The 14,992-nt window shown below is 39.0% G+C and overlaps 1 protein-coding gene across 5 annotated transcripts in view; it reads right to left on the reverse strand.

Moving 5' to 3' along the window:
* lpp (LIM domain containing preferred translocation partner in lipoma) overlaps positions 1-14,992 on the reverse strand; it is a 125,854-nt gene that overhangs the window by 44,845 nt on the left and 66,017 nt on the right. For all 5 annotated transcript variants that reach the window (XM_028402917.1, XM_028402918.1, XM_028402921.1 and 2 more), the window contains one exon: positions 8,644-9,225. In XM_028402917.1, the coding sequence (XP_028258718.1) occupies positions 8,644-9,225 (582 nt within the window). The remainder of the gene's footprint in view (positions 1-8,643; positions 9,226-14,992) is intronic.

The following is a 14,992-nucleotide window of genomic DNA, read 5'->3' on the forward strand; positions in this document are numbered from 1 at the left end:
CTTCCCCTTTTGTAACACACAGTGTGGACCATCTCCTGTGTAATTTTACCTCCTGAGCAAACCATGATATATCCTTCTCCTTCCCACCTAAACAGCTCCCTGGTTTATCTGAATGACGCCCTGAAAGACTGTTCTTGACCAAACACTGCCGCGGAAACACCACAGCCAACAATATACAAAGGCCGGTCTGCAGGGATGCTTCCTGGATGAGGGAAAAAAAAATGTTTCGAAAGTGCACACGTTTCATGGACTCTGTTTCAGGGCCAGATAGAGGAGTCCTTCTTGTGGACAGAGGAGGATGTGAAGAGGACAAGAAAGGAATTTAGTTTCAGCAATGCCCCCCCAAAAAAGAGAAAACCTTTCAGAGATGTGTTGAAACAGACTGGGGGGGTTCATGTCCAGGAGGAGCCAGCAGGGGCCACTGTTTGTGCAGGTGGGTTCAGCTGCCTGGTTAAACAGGACTCTATGCCTCCTGTGAAGTAAACTTAGTGGGCAAACTGCTTCTATCAATACATGTTCAGACAGTGTTGACAGTTCATCATTTCCCCTTTTAATATTATATATTTGTTTACATAAGTCTTAAGCTCATGTTTAATAACTCATACAATGGAAATACATGTGCTCTCACATGACTTGTTAATGAGAGGTGTTCACCCAGCATGTCCCTGTATAAAGGCTGTGATGATGGACCGTCCAGTGTCTCACAAACCATCAAACAGCGTCTCTGGAGTTACTATTTTTCACTATTTCACTATTCACTATTCACTATTTTTAATGTAATTATAATGTTGTATAACAATACAAAAGTTAAATCCAAGTGACCTCCAGAGCGTCTCTGGAGTTACAGAGCCCTGATTGATCTGGAATTCACATGTTTGAACTACAAACAGGTCCTCACACAGCACGGCAATAGAAGAACCTATTATTTCATTGCATATTAAATTTCCACCCTCAAATCAACTTCTCAATCTCAATCAAATAAATCAATAATCGATAAATGTCTGCCCCAGGCTCTTAGCTTATCTTATCCTGTTTTTGTCTCTTGCTCCATCTGTTTCTTGAATCCATCTTTCCATTTCTGATTCCACTGTTTCACCTATGTTTGTCCTACTCCAGTATCCTCTCTTCATCAGTTCTTTATTTCTGTAAACTTAAATAGCTTCAGTTTAAAGAAATATGCTGGCACATCAAAAATGAATACAGGGTATGAGCAGCGGAGGTACAAACTTTTTACTATTTTGTAGTGTTTTTCCTGACTTGTACTGTTTTCAAATAAGATGTCAAATATCTTACCACAGTTCAGAGTCTGAAAGGTAGCTGCAGCCCTGTGCAGTAACACAAACTGACCACAACTACAGAAATCACTTGTCTCCCTCGGCCACTACAGGCCAGCAAGGACAGGCTGAGAACAAGCTCAGACATTTTGGATTGCAGGGGCTCACTGAACTGCAATGACAGCTATTGATCCAGCCAGTTATTTACCAGCCATGCTGTTCATTTCAGAGGGGGCATGAAGGGAACCGGGTGGCAGGGCCTATTATTTATGGGCAGTTATGTGACAAACACTTCTGATCTACTGGGGGTTACAACTGGCTGAATGAACCGGCCAATCAACAACCAACAATAAGCAACTTGAAAGAGCAGCCTCCTTTGAGTGAGACCTAAATGAACATTAGTTAAAGTGCTTACTTCTTTTAATAATGTGCTCATTTGTGTATGAGCCCTCTGTATTATGGACATCCAGGAATTCTGATCCTAGTATCTTCTTTTAATTCTTGCCCAAATCTCCTATTATTATTTCCCAGGATAACAAAGTTTTTACCATGAAAGAAAAGCAGACAACAGCAGACAAACTGCTGTGTTACCTTGTTTTCATGTATTCATCTGTATTCCTTACATTTGTTTTTAACTGATCATTACAAATACCACACAATACTACACAACCTTTAATAACTGCCAAACACCAACTAAAAAATCCAAAATAACATGATTGAAAATGAGGATTATTTGTTCACTGTCTTCAGTCTTGAAAGGATAAAAAGCTCCACATATCCCTGGGAAAGAGACATACATTCCTGGAAAGTAATAACTCTATGGAACAATTACAATGTCGTATGTGAGAGAATACATTTGAGACTGAGAGTGGCCTATTTTATAAAAAACATTTTCTAATTTGGTCAAATTTCTTAAACAACTTGATTTAAATTTCTAACAAAAATATATGTAACAAAACATTATAACTGCTAGTTTATAGGCCTTTTACACAGCAGACATGAATAACCTAGCGCAGCAAGTTAGAGTAGTTTGTAGATTAATTAATTTTAATTTATCTTAATTAAATCAAACTGTCCCTCTAAATGTCCCCTTAGAGAAATGCCTGTTGTAATTCAGCACATATGTTCCTGTGCTACTCTACATCTTACATCACATTAAATATAAACATTGCAACATTAAAATGCTGTTAAAAACGCTACGTTGCATTACTTGGGGTCAAAATCTCTATGTGATTCAGTTTATTTCAAACTTCCCACTATTTTTAATGTAATTATAATGTTGTATAACAATACAAAAGTTAAATCCAAGTGACCTCCAGAGCTACGAGAGGCAGCAAGCATGGTCCAGAATGGTCACTGGAGACTAACTCTAAAAGAGTCCCCAAAACAAAACTGAAGGTAAATTTGTATATTACTCAATCTTTAAAATTATATTAGGACTTTATGCATAATTAGTGTGACCAGTGAGTAACATTGGGGTTTTGACTAAGACTGAGAACTCCTTCCTTTCCTCCCCGGCTATTTCCTTAGTTGGAATAGCACTCAGACGGTGACGGCCTCTGTGACCATTAAAAGATGCTCCACACCTGTGTGACATCTATCTTTCTTTATTGTTCATTCTGTCTCTGACACAGTAAAACTGAACAAAAGAGAGACAACTTAACTTCAACCCCATTGTTTCCACAGTTAGAGAGGCCTGTAGCAAATTAATCTATGGTTCTCTATGTTTATCACTACTACACATGCCTATGTCACAATTATTGGACTGGATTCCAGGATCTTGTTGCTTGTGTCTATATTTATGTTGGGGATTTGTTAAAGCCCAGGAAGCCTGTGTAAAACCTGGAAGCAGCTACTGAAAGGAAGCTTTCTGATGTGTTGGCATGAGAAAGTGAAACATAAGTAGATCCACTTTAAATCACTGACCTCAGGGATCATGTCCAGCAGGCTGACCTTTAGTCTATGAAGCATTCAGTAATCAGACCCTGTGTGGACCACCACCACACATCATGTTATCCACCAATGCGGTTATAGGCACAGCGGTAATTATATACAGTAGCTGGGCATGTGCAATGCTATACGAACCCAAAAGATCCCTGTCACACAGTCTGACCTGCATTAGAGGCCTAATGACTTTTAATGATACAACAGATGAGAATGCACGCTACACGCATACAAGGCCTAAGTCAGTCAACTGATACCAGCCTGTGGATTTATGCCCTGTGTGGATTTACTATTGCAAACTGACAGGAACAGGATTTAGTTGTACCCTGTGGCTTTTACACAGACTCCTATTCAAATGACTATGACAATTTTATTTTTAATTTTAGCAATTAAAATAGAGTAGGCTTTACACGTTTAGAGTTATCTGCTGTGTAGATGTATAATGAGATACAAACATCATTTTAGTGGTCGCTCTTTAATGCGTTACACTTTACAGATTGACTTTACAGGCTTGTTTACCAAACAGCTCAAATTGTAATTGGAAATACTGGCTTTCATCACAACTTTGTGACAAGTGTCTCAATTAAAAAAGTGCAATAACAGGTTTTGGTTTAAAATAGTAATAATTATTATTTTGGCCTTAGAACAACCATGTTGTCATGAGAGACACTTCTGACATGACAGTCGATGTGGAAAACGGCGAGGAAAACTGGTTTGTAGCTATAGAAAGTGTATACAGTATTTTTAGAATAATGTGCTACAGATTTTTTTTGGGTAGTTCTATATCAGTAGGATAGCAACAGAATGTTATACATAATGATTCCATAGTACTTCTACGGTTATTCAGTTCATGTTCTCTCTGCTTCAGGATTTAACTTTGTGGTGAAAAATGAGCTCTCATTTCTCAACACATTTTTTTCAGGCTTCAAGAACACACAAGGCATTTTTGTGGACACCGAATGACCTTTCTATTTCCATCTGAAAGCATATATCACGTTTGTGTCATTAACACACAAAGTAAACACTAGAAACTTTGCCATCATTTTTGAGAGCCTAAAGCTAACAGTCCTCTCTGTGGAAAATGATGAGAGAATGTTGAATGCTTTTGTGTGTTATCTTGTTTTCTTCAACAGTATGAGAAGAAAAAAAAGTTGAAAGGGCAGAGCAGCTCACAGGTGTAATTGGAGTATTCATACTTAGATATGAGTGGGTGTGCTCTTTTCAAAATCACAACTCATTTTGTTTTTAATTGTGCTGTCAAGACAATATCACTGAGAAACTGCACAGACAATTTCTAATTAATCTTGTAGGTTCATTACCTATACACACACACATGCACACACACAGTGCTGGTTTTAATAACATTTTTTCTGAAACTCCTGCACAGAAATAGATACCATGTGTCCTCTGATTATGGTGGCATTTCAATGGCAAAGAAATAAATATACTGAGGTGTACTGAGAGATCGTAGGGCCTCCTTTTCTGGGTTGTGTTACTGGTTTAGTAAAGATAGAAGGCAGTTTTAAAAACTGTAAGCAAGCATTTATTTCTTTTTCATGCAGCTAGAGGGGAAAATGTGCAGATAAGACTGAGGAAAAAAACAAAATATATGTGTTTGGGCCTTCAGTGGTATGGCTGTGTAATGAAAATGAAAATAGATCAGGGGGGTCACAGAGATATGCTGATCTAATCAATTACAATCTTCAATGAGGCTACTTTATTGCTACATGGAGGAATCCGTAAAATAATTTAAAAAAATGTGGGACTATTTCTTTGTCAACAGGTGACGTAGAACAAAGTGCAGTTTGTTTCAAGGTGTAGCTAAGCACAGAAAAGATCACAGGACTGCAGATAAGGTGTCTTCATCTTCTTGAAGCCTTGGGCTCTCACTTTGTAGTTACACATGGTAACCCTGCACCAGGCACAGAATCCTTGTTGGTAATCTTTAGCAGAGCAGGTAACCCTGCACGCTGTCTCCTGGCTTATTTAAGACCGGCACGTAGTTCTTGAATTTAGGGCAGCTCGGGTCAATGACCTGAGACGACATCACATCTGATGTAAACCCAGCAAGTGGTCACATATACATAAATACACTAGTATACATGCAACCCTGCCTTCTAGAAATTCTGTTCCTACCATATAACTTCACTTTAATACCCGGGATGTTTTGAAGGAAACAGGACAGCAAACAAAATAACAGGTATTCAGATCCTTATATGGTTATGTCCAAAAAACATAACGGCACAGCTCAAATATATCCAAATATAAACAGAAATTAAATATCATTTATTATATAAATTATTATGGTTGTTGTTGTTGCACAAGCAATGTTCAAACAGTACCAGGCTATATGTTAAGAGTTGGTCTTGATGGCACCATATGCAAATCAACTGGTATGGGTCAAAAGGCAAAATGGCCTGAACTGGAAGGCAGAAAAATGTCAAGTTATCTAAATATGTTTGACAGTTGAAACCATCATTGACCTTCAAGGGGGCTTTAACTGGCTGCAGGGATTGAGCGGTTCAAAATAATCCTCCCTGTCAAACGTCAGTCAAGCTCAGCAATAACACAAGTCATCATCCAGCTTAACTTTTCTCCCATTTTGGGAAAGAGGGAGAGACTCGTGGAAATTGGTATGTTAACCGGCAGCCATTAAATCTCTTAATTTTTTGGACTACAACAAGAGATCAAACACTGGTGGATTTGGGTAATTAAGCACCCATAAAGTGTGTTGAAGTGCTGTTCTAACACCTTTGCTTTACGTGTGAGTAAGGACAAGTCAGGGGATTGGGTGGCAGAGGGTGACATAGGGTCAGGCAAGGGGCAGAGCAGGCGAGCTAATCAGAACACGTCTAGATCATAGAATTCCATCCAAGGAGTTCATCTCAGACTTCTAATGACACTGACCTTCTATGAATACCATCTATTATATAAAATGATCTCTTTAATAAAGTACTCAATCAAAGTCATAGACCCCTTACTGAGACAGCCTGGGAATTACATAAAAACACCATTAATTCAAAGTGATGAGATCATTTCTGATAATTATGACCAATATCTAAATAGTCATTTTTAACTGAGCATCTTTATTTACACAACAGATTAAAAGAGTCACAACCCACTTCTTTTAAGCAGATTTAAAAGCCTTTGTAAAAGGTTATGAGTATGTCATGACACTGGGTCAAGCAGAGTGATGATTATAAAAGTAAAGTTGACAGATCTTGCTTTCATTCTAATCTGGCTTTTATAGTATCTCTGGTCTACTTCAGCATTAACGATTGGCTACATTGGACACTAATAAACAAAAAACAGATTAGAACTAAGGTTTGGATGCACTGATTTTATACAGGGGTCAGGTCAAACATGATGTGTGACGCTGTAGTTATTTTACAGAGCATTCTGTAGATGAATTTGTGCATTTAGATTTGTGATCTGTTAACGTATTCAAATAAAGGGAGAGGGGAGCACCCAGAGCCCATTATTCTGCAACAGTATATCCTTGGGAAAGAAAGACAAATATATACATGTAGTGTAAAAGCTATATCTGTAAAATTAGTGATTTGCTTTTATCTGAAATCAAAGAGATGCTCACAAACCTATTAAACGCCACCTTTTGTTTTTTTAATAATGCATCGTACTGGGACCAAAGCCAGCTTTTCAAGCAAAATGTAGACTTTTGTTTTGAACAAATATAATTAGACTTATTTTTAAGATACTTGCTGCAGTGTTGAAACTAATTTGTATTTAATAAAGTACAGTCCTTGATGAGCTATTCCCAGAGGCTGGGAGGCCCAGTTTGTATTTTGAACCAGCATAAAATCCTTGAATTAAAGAAAACTCAAGGGCCTTCCACTTTCCAGAGATTCTGGATATTCTGAGATTAGAATAGCTGTCTCTGTGGCATACACTGCTCTCTTCTAAAGGACAGTATAATGCTTCTTACTCAAGTACAGTCCTACAAAAGGTCTATATTCGATTCAATATAGTGAGTCAGATATAGACCCGTTTGTTGCTTTTTGTGTTGCTTTTCTTCAGAGTAAGGTAAAAGAAAATACACATACATTACACATGCACAAACACACAAAGTTACTGACGATCAACTCAACATATTCAATACAAATAAGGAATTACTATGTAGCAGATTTACTGTTGAATATAAATACTAAATAATATATACAGTGAACGGCTTGAACTCAGATAATTTATCTGTTAAATGAACAATGAAAAAATATATATAATAAACAGCCGAGTTCAGATAGTACCAGGATCCAGTCTTACTGTCTGACAATAGCCAGCTGAACAGTTGAGCTCAAACCAGAGCGCAAGCAGCTGCTGTTCCTTCAATCCCATTGCCTCTTATTGTGATTTTGAAAGACCAAAAAACAGACACACACTCCAAATGCACCCACAACACCATGCACACAATGCTTCAACATCTGGAGACATTTATGCTTATTTAAGATATGAATGGAAAACCACTAATCACAAGTTAAGAATGATTATAACAGTGATATAAAGTCTATATGCAGACACTTAAAAATACACAACCATACGATCGCATTCCATCTGTCCACAGTTAAGTGGAAGATACATATTACACTGCAGGTACAAGCTTGGTTTTACATACCACAGCTGGTAGATGCATACGGCTGAATACAAGTTGGCTTTCATGAGCCAGATGAAATCAGATGCTGTAAACCCCCAACAGAGGAAATCTTTCAAAAATTCATAAAGGTTAAAACAACTGTTTATTCTGAGCATTTCAATGAGAGACGGCAAGCAGCTCCCCATTGCATTGCCATCTGATGCTGCACAAATGCATGCACACTGTACACACATACAACTGCAGACACAAACAAAACACAGCACAGTGACTCACATCCCTGTACACACATGTACTCCCCTGTACACCCCCTTGTACATGCTTTTCTAATTTATTAGATGGTATATAATAAGGAAAGATGGTTATTCAGACACTGTCATGCTGTGGCTTACAGTGACACATGTGAGGGCCTCATCTGAAATAGTGGTTTCTGTCAGTGAGCTGTGGACCCAGCGAAGCTCAAATAACAGTAAACCTATGGCAGAAGGACTGAATAATGGGGTTATTTTAGTCCTGAAAATCTAAGTATTGACTAAACAAGAGGACTGTAGAAGGCAGGAGTTATAAATGAACAAAATTATTTGAGATGACAAAGTTCAAATACTTATTGTATACACTGGAACAACACACTGGAAAAAAATCTCTCAGATGGAGGGGGAAGCCTCTGTCACAGAGAAAATGAAGAGCTAGCCTACTTTCCTTAGTTTACTGCCACAGATTAGGGCAAATTTTAACAACTGAGAGTTGAAGTAGCAGGAAACAGCTGATTGAATCAGAGAGAAAGAGTAGGCACTGTGTGCACATGATGAAGAAAGTTCTTACCTTTGGCGGAACAGCTGGTCCAGCAGTGTATGGAACCAAGCTTGGTGGCACATCTGTGATGTAGGTCTTCTTGGGGCCTGGAGGCTGGTATGCTTGGGCTGGCACAGGGTCAGGTCTCCTGGAGCTAATTCCACCTACTTGGGGCACTCCTGGATGGTGCTGTTCTTGATAAGCACCATGGGCCATTGGGGAAAAGCCGGGTTGTGGAGGTCCATAAGCAAAGTCAGGACCTTTAGGCTGCGCAGGCATGTACTGCACCTGTGCAGGGCTGCGAATGGGCTGCTGGCCATAATGGTTTCCACCAGGGGCTTGATGCTGCGGGCCAGGTTGGGCTGACCGCACCTGGACATTGAAGGTGGGCTGGCTTGGGGTCGATGCTGTTGCATAGGAAGCTGGAACAGGCTGAGGAGCCGTGTGGCTTTGAGGCTTGGCCACTGGGTTGACAGAAGAGACTCCAGCAGGAGACAGAGGTTTGGGTGTAGACTTCTTGGTGGCGGTCAGAGGCGGTTGAGTTGGAATGACCATGCGTTTGTAACCAGTCACTGGAGCATTGGGGGTGGAGCCTGCAGAGGATCCAGAATTCTGAAAAATAGAACACATTAATTAACATTAATTACACAACCACAGCATTTCACCACTGTAACAGCTAATAGCTGTTCTCAGAGGATCTAAGCAAGGGGTGGGCCATATGCTAAACTTTTCCAGGTGGCTACAGTCATTCACGTGCACTGGATAGTTCAGACTAATTGAAAAGTCTGAGATCCAACAAAAGACACCCCCACATGCAGCCTGTAAATGATCAAAGGGCGGGGATATAAATTAACATGTTAGTGTATTTAATAAAGTCGATTCCATGAACAGATGAGGCTTTTTAGCACCAATCAATCAGAAAGCCACCACTGAAAATGGCCTAACCGTTTGTAATCAGCTGTGCTGTTTCCTGAATGAAATCACTGTGCAAAGCTTCTAAATGCCAGGTTAGTTGTATTTATATGTTCATAAGTGAGTGTTAAAGCAGGGAGAGAGCATTCAAATAGTCAAGTAAACTCGAGTATTCGCCGATATGTTTGTCCTATCACCCAACCCTTGTTTGAACTACTGTAGTTACGTCTCACGTGCACCACTTGAAAGTAAAATCCAAGAATACTTGCAAGTATCTATGTATGTAACACAAAATCCTACAGAAATACAACAGATGCAATAAACAGCATTGTACTGAGAGTGTGGTTTGCACTCAAATCATCCACTCCGCCTCCCCACCGTCAATTACAACGCTACCTCGACAGCAGAGGCTCTACACTGTCTACTAGCACCCATAATCTATGGCTAATAAAGCAAGAGGGGAAGGGATAAATTGTTTGGCTGAGGACGCCATGACAGCAGATTGGCAATGGCAAATGACACTTGTGCTGACTCTAGCTGCTTGGATGGGAAAGATGTTAAATCACTGAGATTTGTAGCACTGGTGTTCCTGGGAAGAGATGGCTGTAAAGCAGCAACACAGCCCAGTGCTGAGAGTCTCACTGTGTGAACAGCTGTGGCATTTCCATCTACTGTCCAATGGCTACATAAACTGCACACAGCAAACTAACAACATGTAACAGACACAAAAACAACACTTTGATCAGATGTCAGAGGCTTCTGCCCCGAGTGTCTCTCATGTAAGTAATAATTGCTTTTCACTACTACTACATATCGGTGTCAGACGTTCAGCCAGTCTAAAAAGGGTCTATCATTAACCTTGGATGGCCTTATTAGGTTACTGCCTGAAGCCAAAAATCAGAGTCAATTACTAAATTTGCAGCACAAGGGGAGCAAAAATGAACACTTGTAGTCTTTAGACCCTTTGTATCTTGGTTTGATGAGATGTCTGGTAAAGGAGGCAGAGCAACGATTCCAATCGATTTCCCATTAAAGCTGATCAAAGCCTGCTGCACAGAGATGTCATAAATAGCAATGTTCGACTGCACTGCTGCGCTCTTTTTTGTTTAAACGAATAAAAAAACACACATATTGTTATTCTATCAGTGACAAAGTATATGATCTTCATAGTGTTCAGAGATAAAAAGAAGTCCAAGTTTTGCTAAATGCATCAACTTTGTCTAAATCCCATCTAATCTAAGTCAGAGGGGAGCCCCTAAGGAACCATTAAAAGCTCCAGAAAATATTTTCTGCTCTCACACTGATTTCTGTCTCAGTGATTAGCCCTGATGTTTATTTAAAAAGTGTGTCTGTCTGCATATGTATGGAAGCATCTCCAACATGCCCTTTAGGAAGTGAAATTACTTAATTTAAATGTTTCATGGCTTTTAAATACTCTAGATTATTAATTTATCTTTAAGGCCTTAGAACCTACAGTAACGTTTAGTTTGCAGAGCACTGGAAATGCAAATTGGCCCCCTCAAAATAATTACACTGTCATGGTACGTTTTCCACAAATTACATTAAGAGAATGGATTCACCCCCTTTTCTCAGGGTGATGAAACTAATCAAACGCACTAAATCTGAACAAAAATGTCTGTGTAGTGGAAAGATTTTCATATTAGCTTTGACCTGTCAGTGTTAATAAGGGCAGAGAAAAAAAACTTTAATGGCTGCAAAGTGAAGAGACTGATAGGGAGGGTTGCAGACAGATAATTATGTCAGCTACATTTAATGATGGTATTTATTTTAGACAAACAGTAGGCTGCTTTGTATTCACACATATGCAAGTCAACTGTCATTAATAAAAACATTAGAGCCACCCAGGCCTGGTATGCATTTTTAAGTGCCACTTAAACAAAATGTGTATTAATATTTTAGAATTGAACAAGAGGCTGGCCAATAAAAAACCCGACGCACCTGCAAAGTCTTCCTGAAAAAAACATCTATCAGATCTAACTTCAACCAATCACATCTATAAAATATAGCACGTAGTATGTTAGCCTGGCAAGATGAATTTGTGTGAGTTTATGATCTCACAATCTTGTAAGAGTACATCTGTAAGAACAATTTGGGAAACCCGAGTCAAATTCTTCAGGAATTGTCTTAAACGTTCTAAACACACAATTTTGTGGGCTTAACAATTGATTATAACACCAATATATAATATATTGGTAGAAATACTTCTGTGTTGTTGTGTTGCATTTCTAAACCCCATGTGGTAATGATGATAAACCTAACCTAATTTTTATTGGGATGACTGCTAGAAATTGACTAAACAAATCTAGTTATAACACCACAATAAAATTCCAAGCACCACATAAACCCTGATAAAATATGTACCTTACATATTATTGATGAGAACGCTTAAATATATTCTCTCCTCATATTATATTACATGGCTGTATTTGTATGATCAGACTTGCCCATGTCGATATGTTTCAAGTCTAGAAGTCCAGACAGAAATACAGCAAGAGTCTGAATGCACACCATGTCTCCGACAGCCTCTCCATACACAAACACAGCACATACAGTTTTAAAAAACTTTTCCTAACCCTTTCAGAAAAGTTAACCCTCAACCTACACCATAATTCAGACTGACTTTGCAAACAACTTAAGTGTGAAATTTCACAGAGACTCTCAAGAAAGCCTTTTGACACATTAAAAAAGATTAGGAGAGACTATACAAGCCTTGAGGGGGGGCTGAGTAAAACTGTTAACTTTGCATTTCAAACCACGAGGGTGGGGGATTTTTTTTATTTTATTTTATTATTTTTTTTGGCAAGCTTGGGGAAAACCCCTAAAGAGGGAGAAGTTCTGCATCTTTTTAGACTCATCTAAGACCTTGGATGTTTTTCTCTCAACTTTTTCCTGCTTTGTGTGCATACAAAGACCACCACCTCTATTGGCTCTGCTGTCCATTTGCATCTGTCCACTACGACCATGGAAGAATCCCCAGTCAACACTGAGGCATTCACTATCTTCCCGCTGCGTTCGCTCGTCTTGTCTCTCCGCTATCAGGCACAGTAGTCACATTTAACAATCCGTCAGCCTCAGTGCAGTCATGAAATTGAGGGTATCAATTCTCTTCCTAAAATAGTTCCAGATAAGGCACATTAGACATGATTAAACAATGTCTCTGTGGAACATGGCAAGACCTCTAGCTGTTATGGACTATCTCTTCATTTGAAGATAAAGTGTGTTATGCACATTTTGGAACTTTTTTTTCTGTGTATCTTACATCTGCATATCTGATTCGTTTTTGCTCCTTCAAGGGATAGCTGCATGAAAACCCCTCGCTTTGCCTAAATAATATAGAAGAGATGTTCAAGTGCTGAACATTATGACTGTGACTGCAACTACCATTAGCAAATATGTAGAGGTCATATTAACAGTTAATAAATAAATAAATATAGTTAAAGTTAAACACACAGTCCATGTTGTTTAGCTTACTTACAGCTAGGTGACGATCCTTTTGTTCATCAGTCTAAGCTAGGAAGAAAAAGTTGCCTTAGACCACTGTGTCATGAACTAGACAATATAATAAACTGACTATCACTCAGCATTTTGTTAGTGATGGCAATGACAAGCTCAGCTGGATAACTGTAGCTTAGCAACACAACAATGGACCAAGCATTTTTTACTTTCTAACATTAGCCCATCTCATAATTTACAAATGGCAGCTAGCCAGTCTGGGGCAAGTCAGCATCAGGAGCTCGAAGGCAGATTTTGCTACAACAAGCTAAAGTTACCAAATGCGTTAAACTCAAGAGCTTAGATTTTTAATGTTTTTTTTGTTTGTTTTTTTTACATAGGGTTTAAAGGAAAAGTTTTCATCCCTTGTCCTGATCAATACTACAATGGTGCCAACACAATGACCCCCCAATGATAATTTGTTCTACTGTAGATTAATGTCAAACTAACATTTAAAGTATAACATATGTTCATATATTCAACATTTATGTACGATTTCTCAAACTACTAAGCAGCAACACTCAGAATGTACTATATATTCTTTTCTGTTTGTCCCCTTGTCACAGAGCTAGGTTTATTTATATAGCACCATTCAGAGTGCTTTACAGAGGACATTAAAAACCCAGAATAAAAAGCAGCATTTTAAAACATTAAATTAGGATGGAAACAACATAGAAATTAAAACCGTAGAAAATTAAATGAGAAAAGTGCATAAAATACAGCAATATTATATATATAGTTTGGGTGATTGAAGATCTGTACGACACTTACACATAGAGGTGCAGAGGTGCTGGTACAGTTTGACATAGAGATTCTTTGCTTTTAACAAAGATAACTCTCACATGATGTAGTTGAACGTTAAGGCCATGTTTCAAAATACACAGTTATGTAATAAAAAAAAATGGGTTTCATGGGAGAAAATATGTAATATTTCAAGGATGATGTAACAACATCATACAAAGTGGGGCGTACTTCTCACTGACGCAACTTAAAAATCATTTTCAGGGCTACTGTGTGAAAAAAAGTCCCTGAGAGTCACTGATCGTAGCACTTCTGCAGGCTATCTTTACAGAAGAGGGAAATGTGTGTTTTGTAGCTCTCACACAGCAGAAACTAATTGTTTCTTCCACCTCCTGCAGTACTACAGGCCAGCCTCTCAACACACATGTCTGACTCATCTCTGTAATGAGCTTTTCATGCACTTGTGACCCCTTCTGCTCCAGGAGGTGAAATACTGGACCGTTGAAAACGTCAGTCACTTACAGTGTGTTGATGTCATCCTTCCCAGAGACAACAGAGCAACTGTGTTGTGTGTGTGTATGTTAAGCTTGCACATGTTAGGAAGACAGATAATATGCAATGACAAGCAGTTGATGGTGAGCCTTTTAGCACTGTATTAGGACTTCATGATGTAAAGAGGCAGGTTACACTGACTGTCACAGCTAAATTTGTCATTGGCTCACCCGGTTAATAAAAGACAAAGGGGTGATACTATGCAGTTTATTTGACTAACAAACATTGACGGAACACACTGAATGCCAGAAGGCATGCTCCTCTCTCCACAGTTGGCTGCCCCTGTCAAAACTCTGAACCTGCTGCCAGATTGGCCTTAAGGTCAATGGGTGCTACTGGCACTGTGGCAACATCCCTGCTCAATGCAGCAACAAAGCAATCACAGAGAATCGCAGCATATAAAACGAGCTAAGAGAAAAAAGTTAAACACCACCAAGCCCTATAATTACATAATGGAGTGTCATCTTGATGCAGTCCAGTCAGTTCGTGGAGACAGGCCACACAAACACACACAACATAGATCTGAACAGTGAAGAGCAAAATATCCATTGCAAAAAATAGCCGCCTGCGGCCTTGACCTTTTATGAGGAGTAGCAGAGGCTGGCTAGCATACATGCCAGTGTCACAGCAGTGACAGCCGCACAAGCTGGAAACAACACAA

The sequence above is a fragment of the Parambassis ranga genome, chromosome 4, assembly GCF_900634625.1.
Source record: "Parambassis ranga chromosome 4, fParRan2.1, whole genome shotgun sequence".
NCBI lineage: Eukaryota > Metazoa > Chordata > Actinopteri > Ambassidae > Parambassis > Parambassis ranga.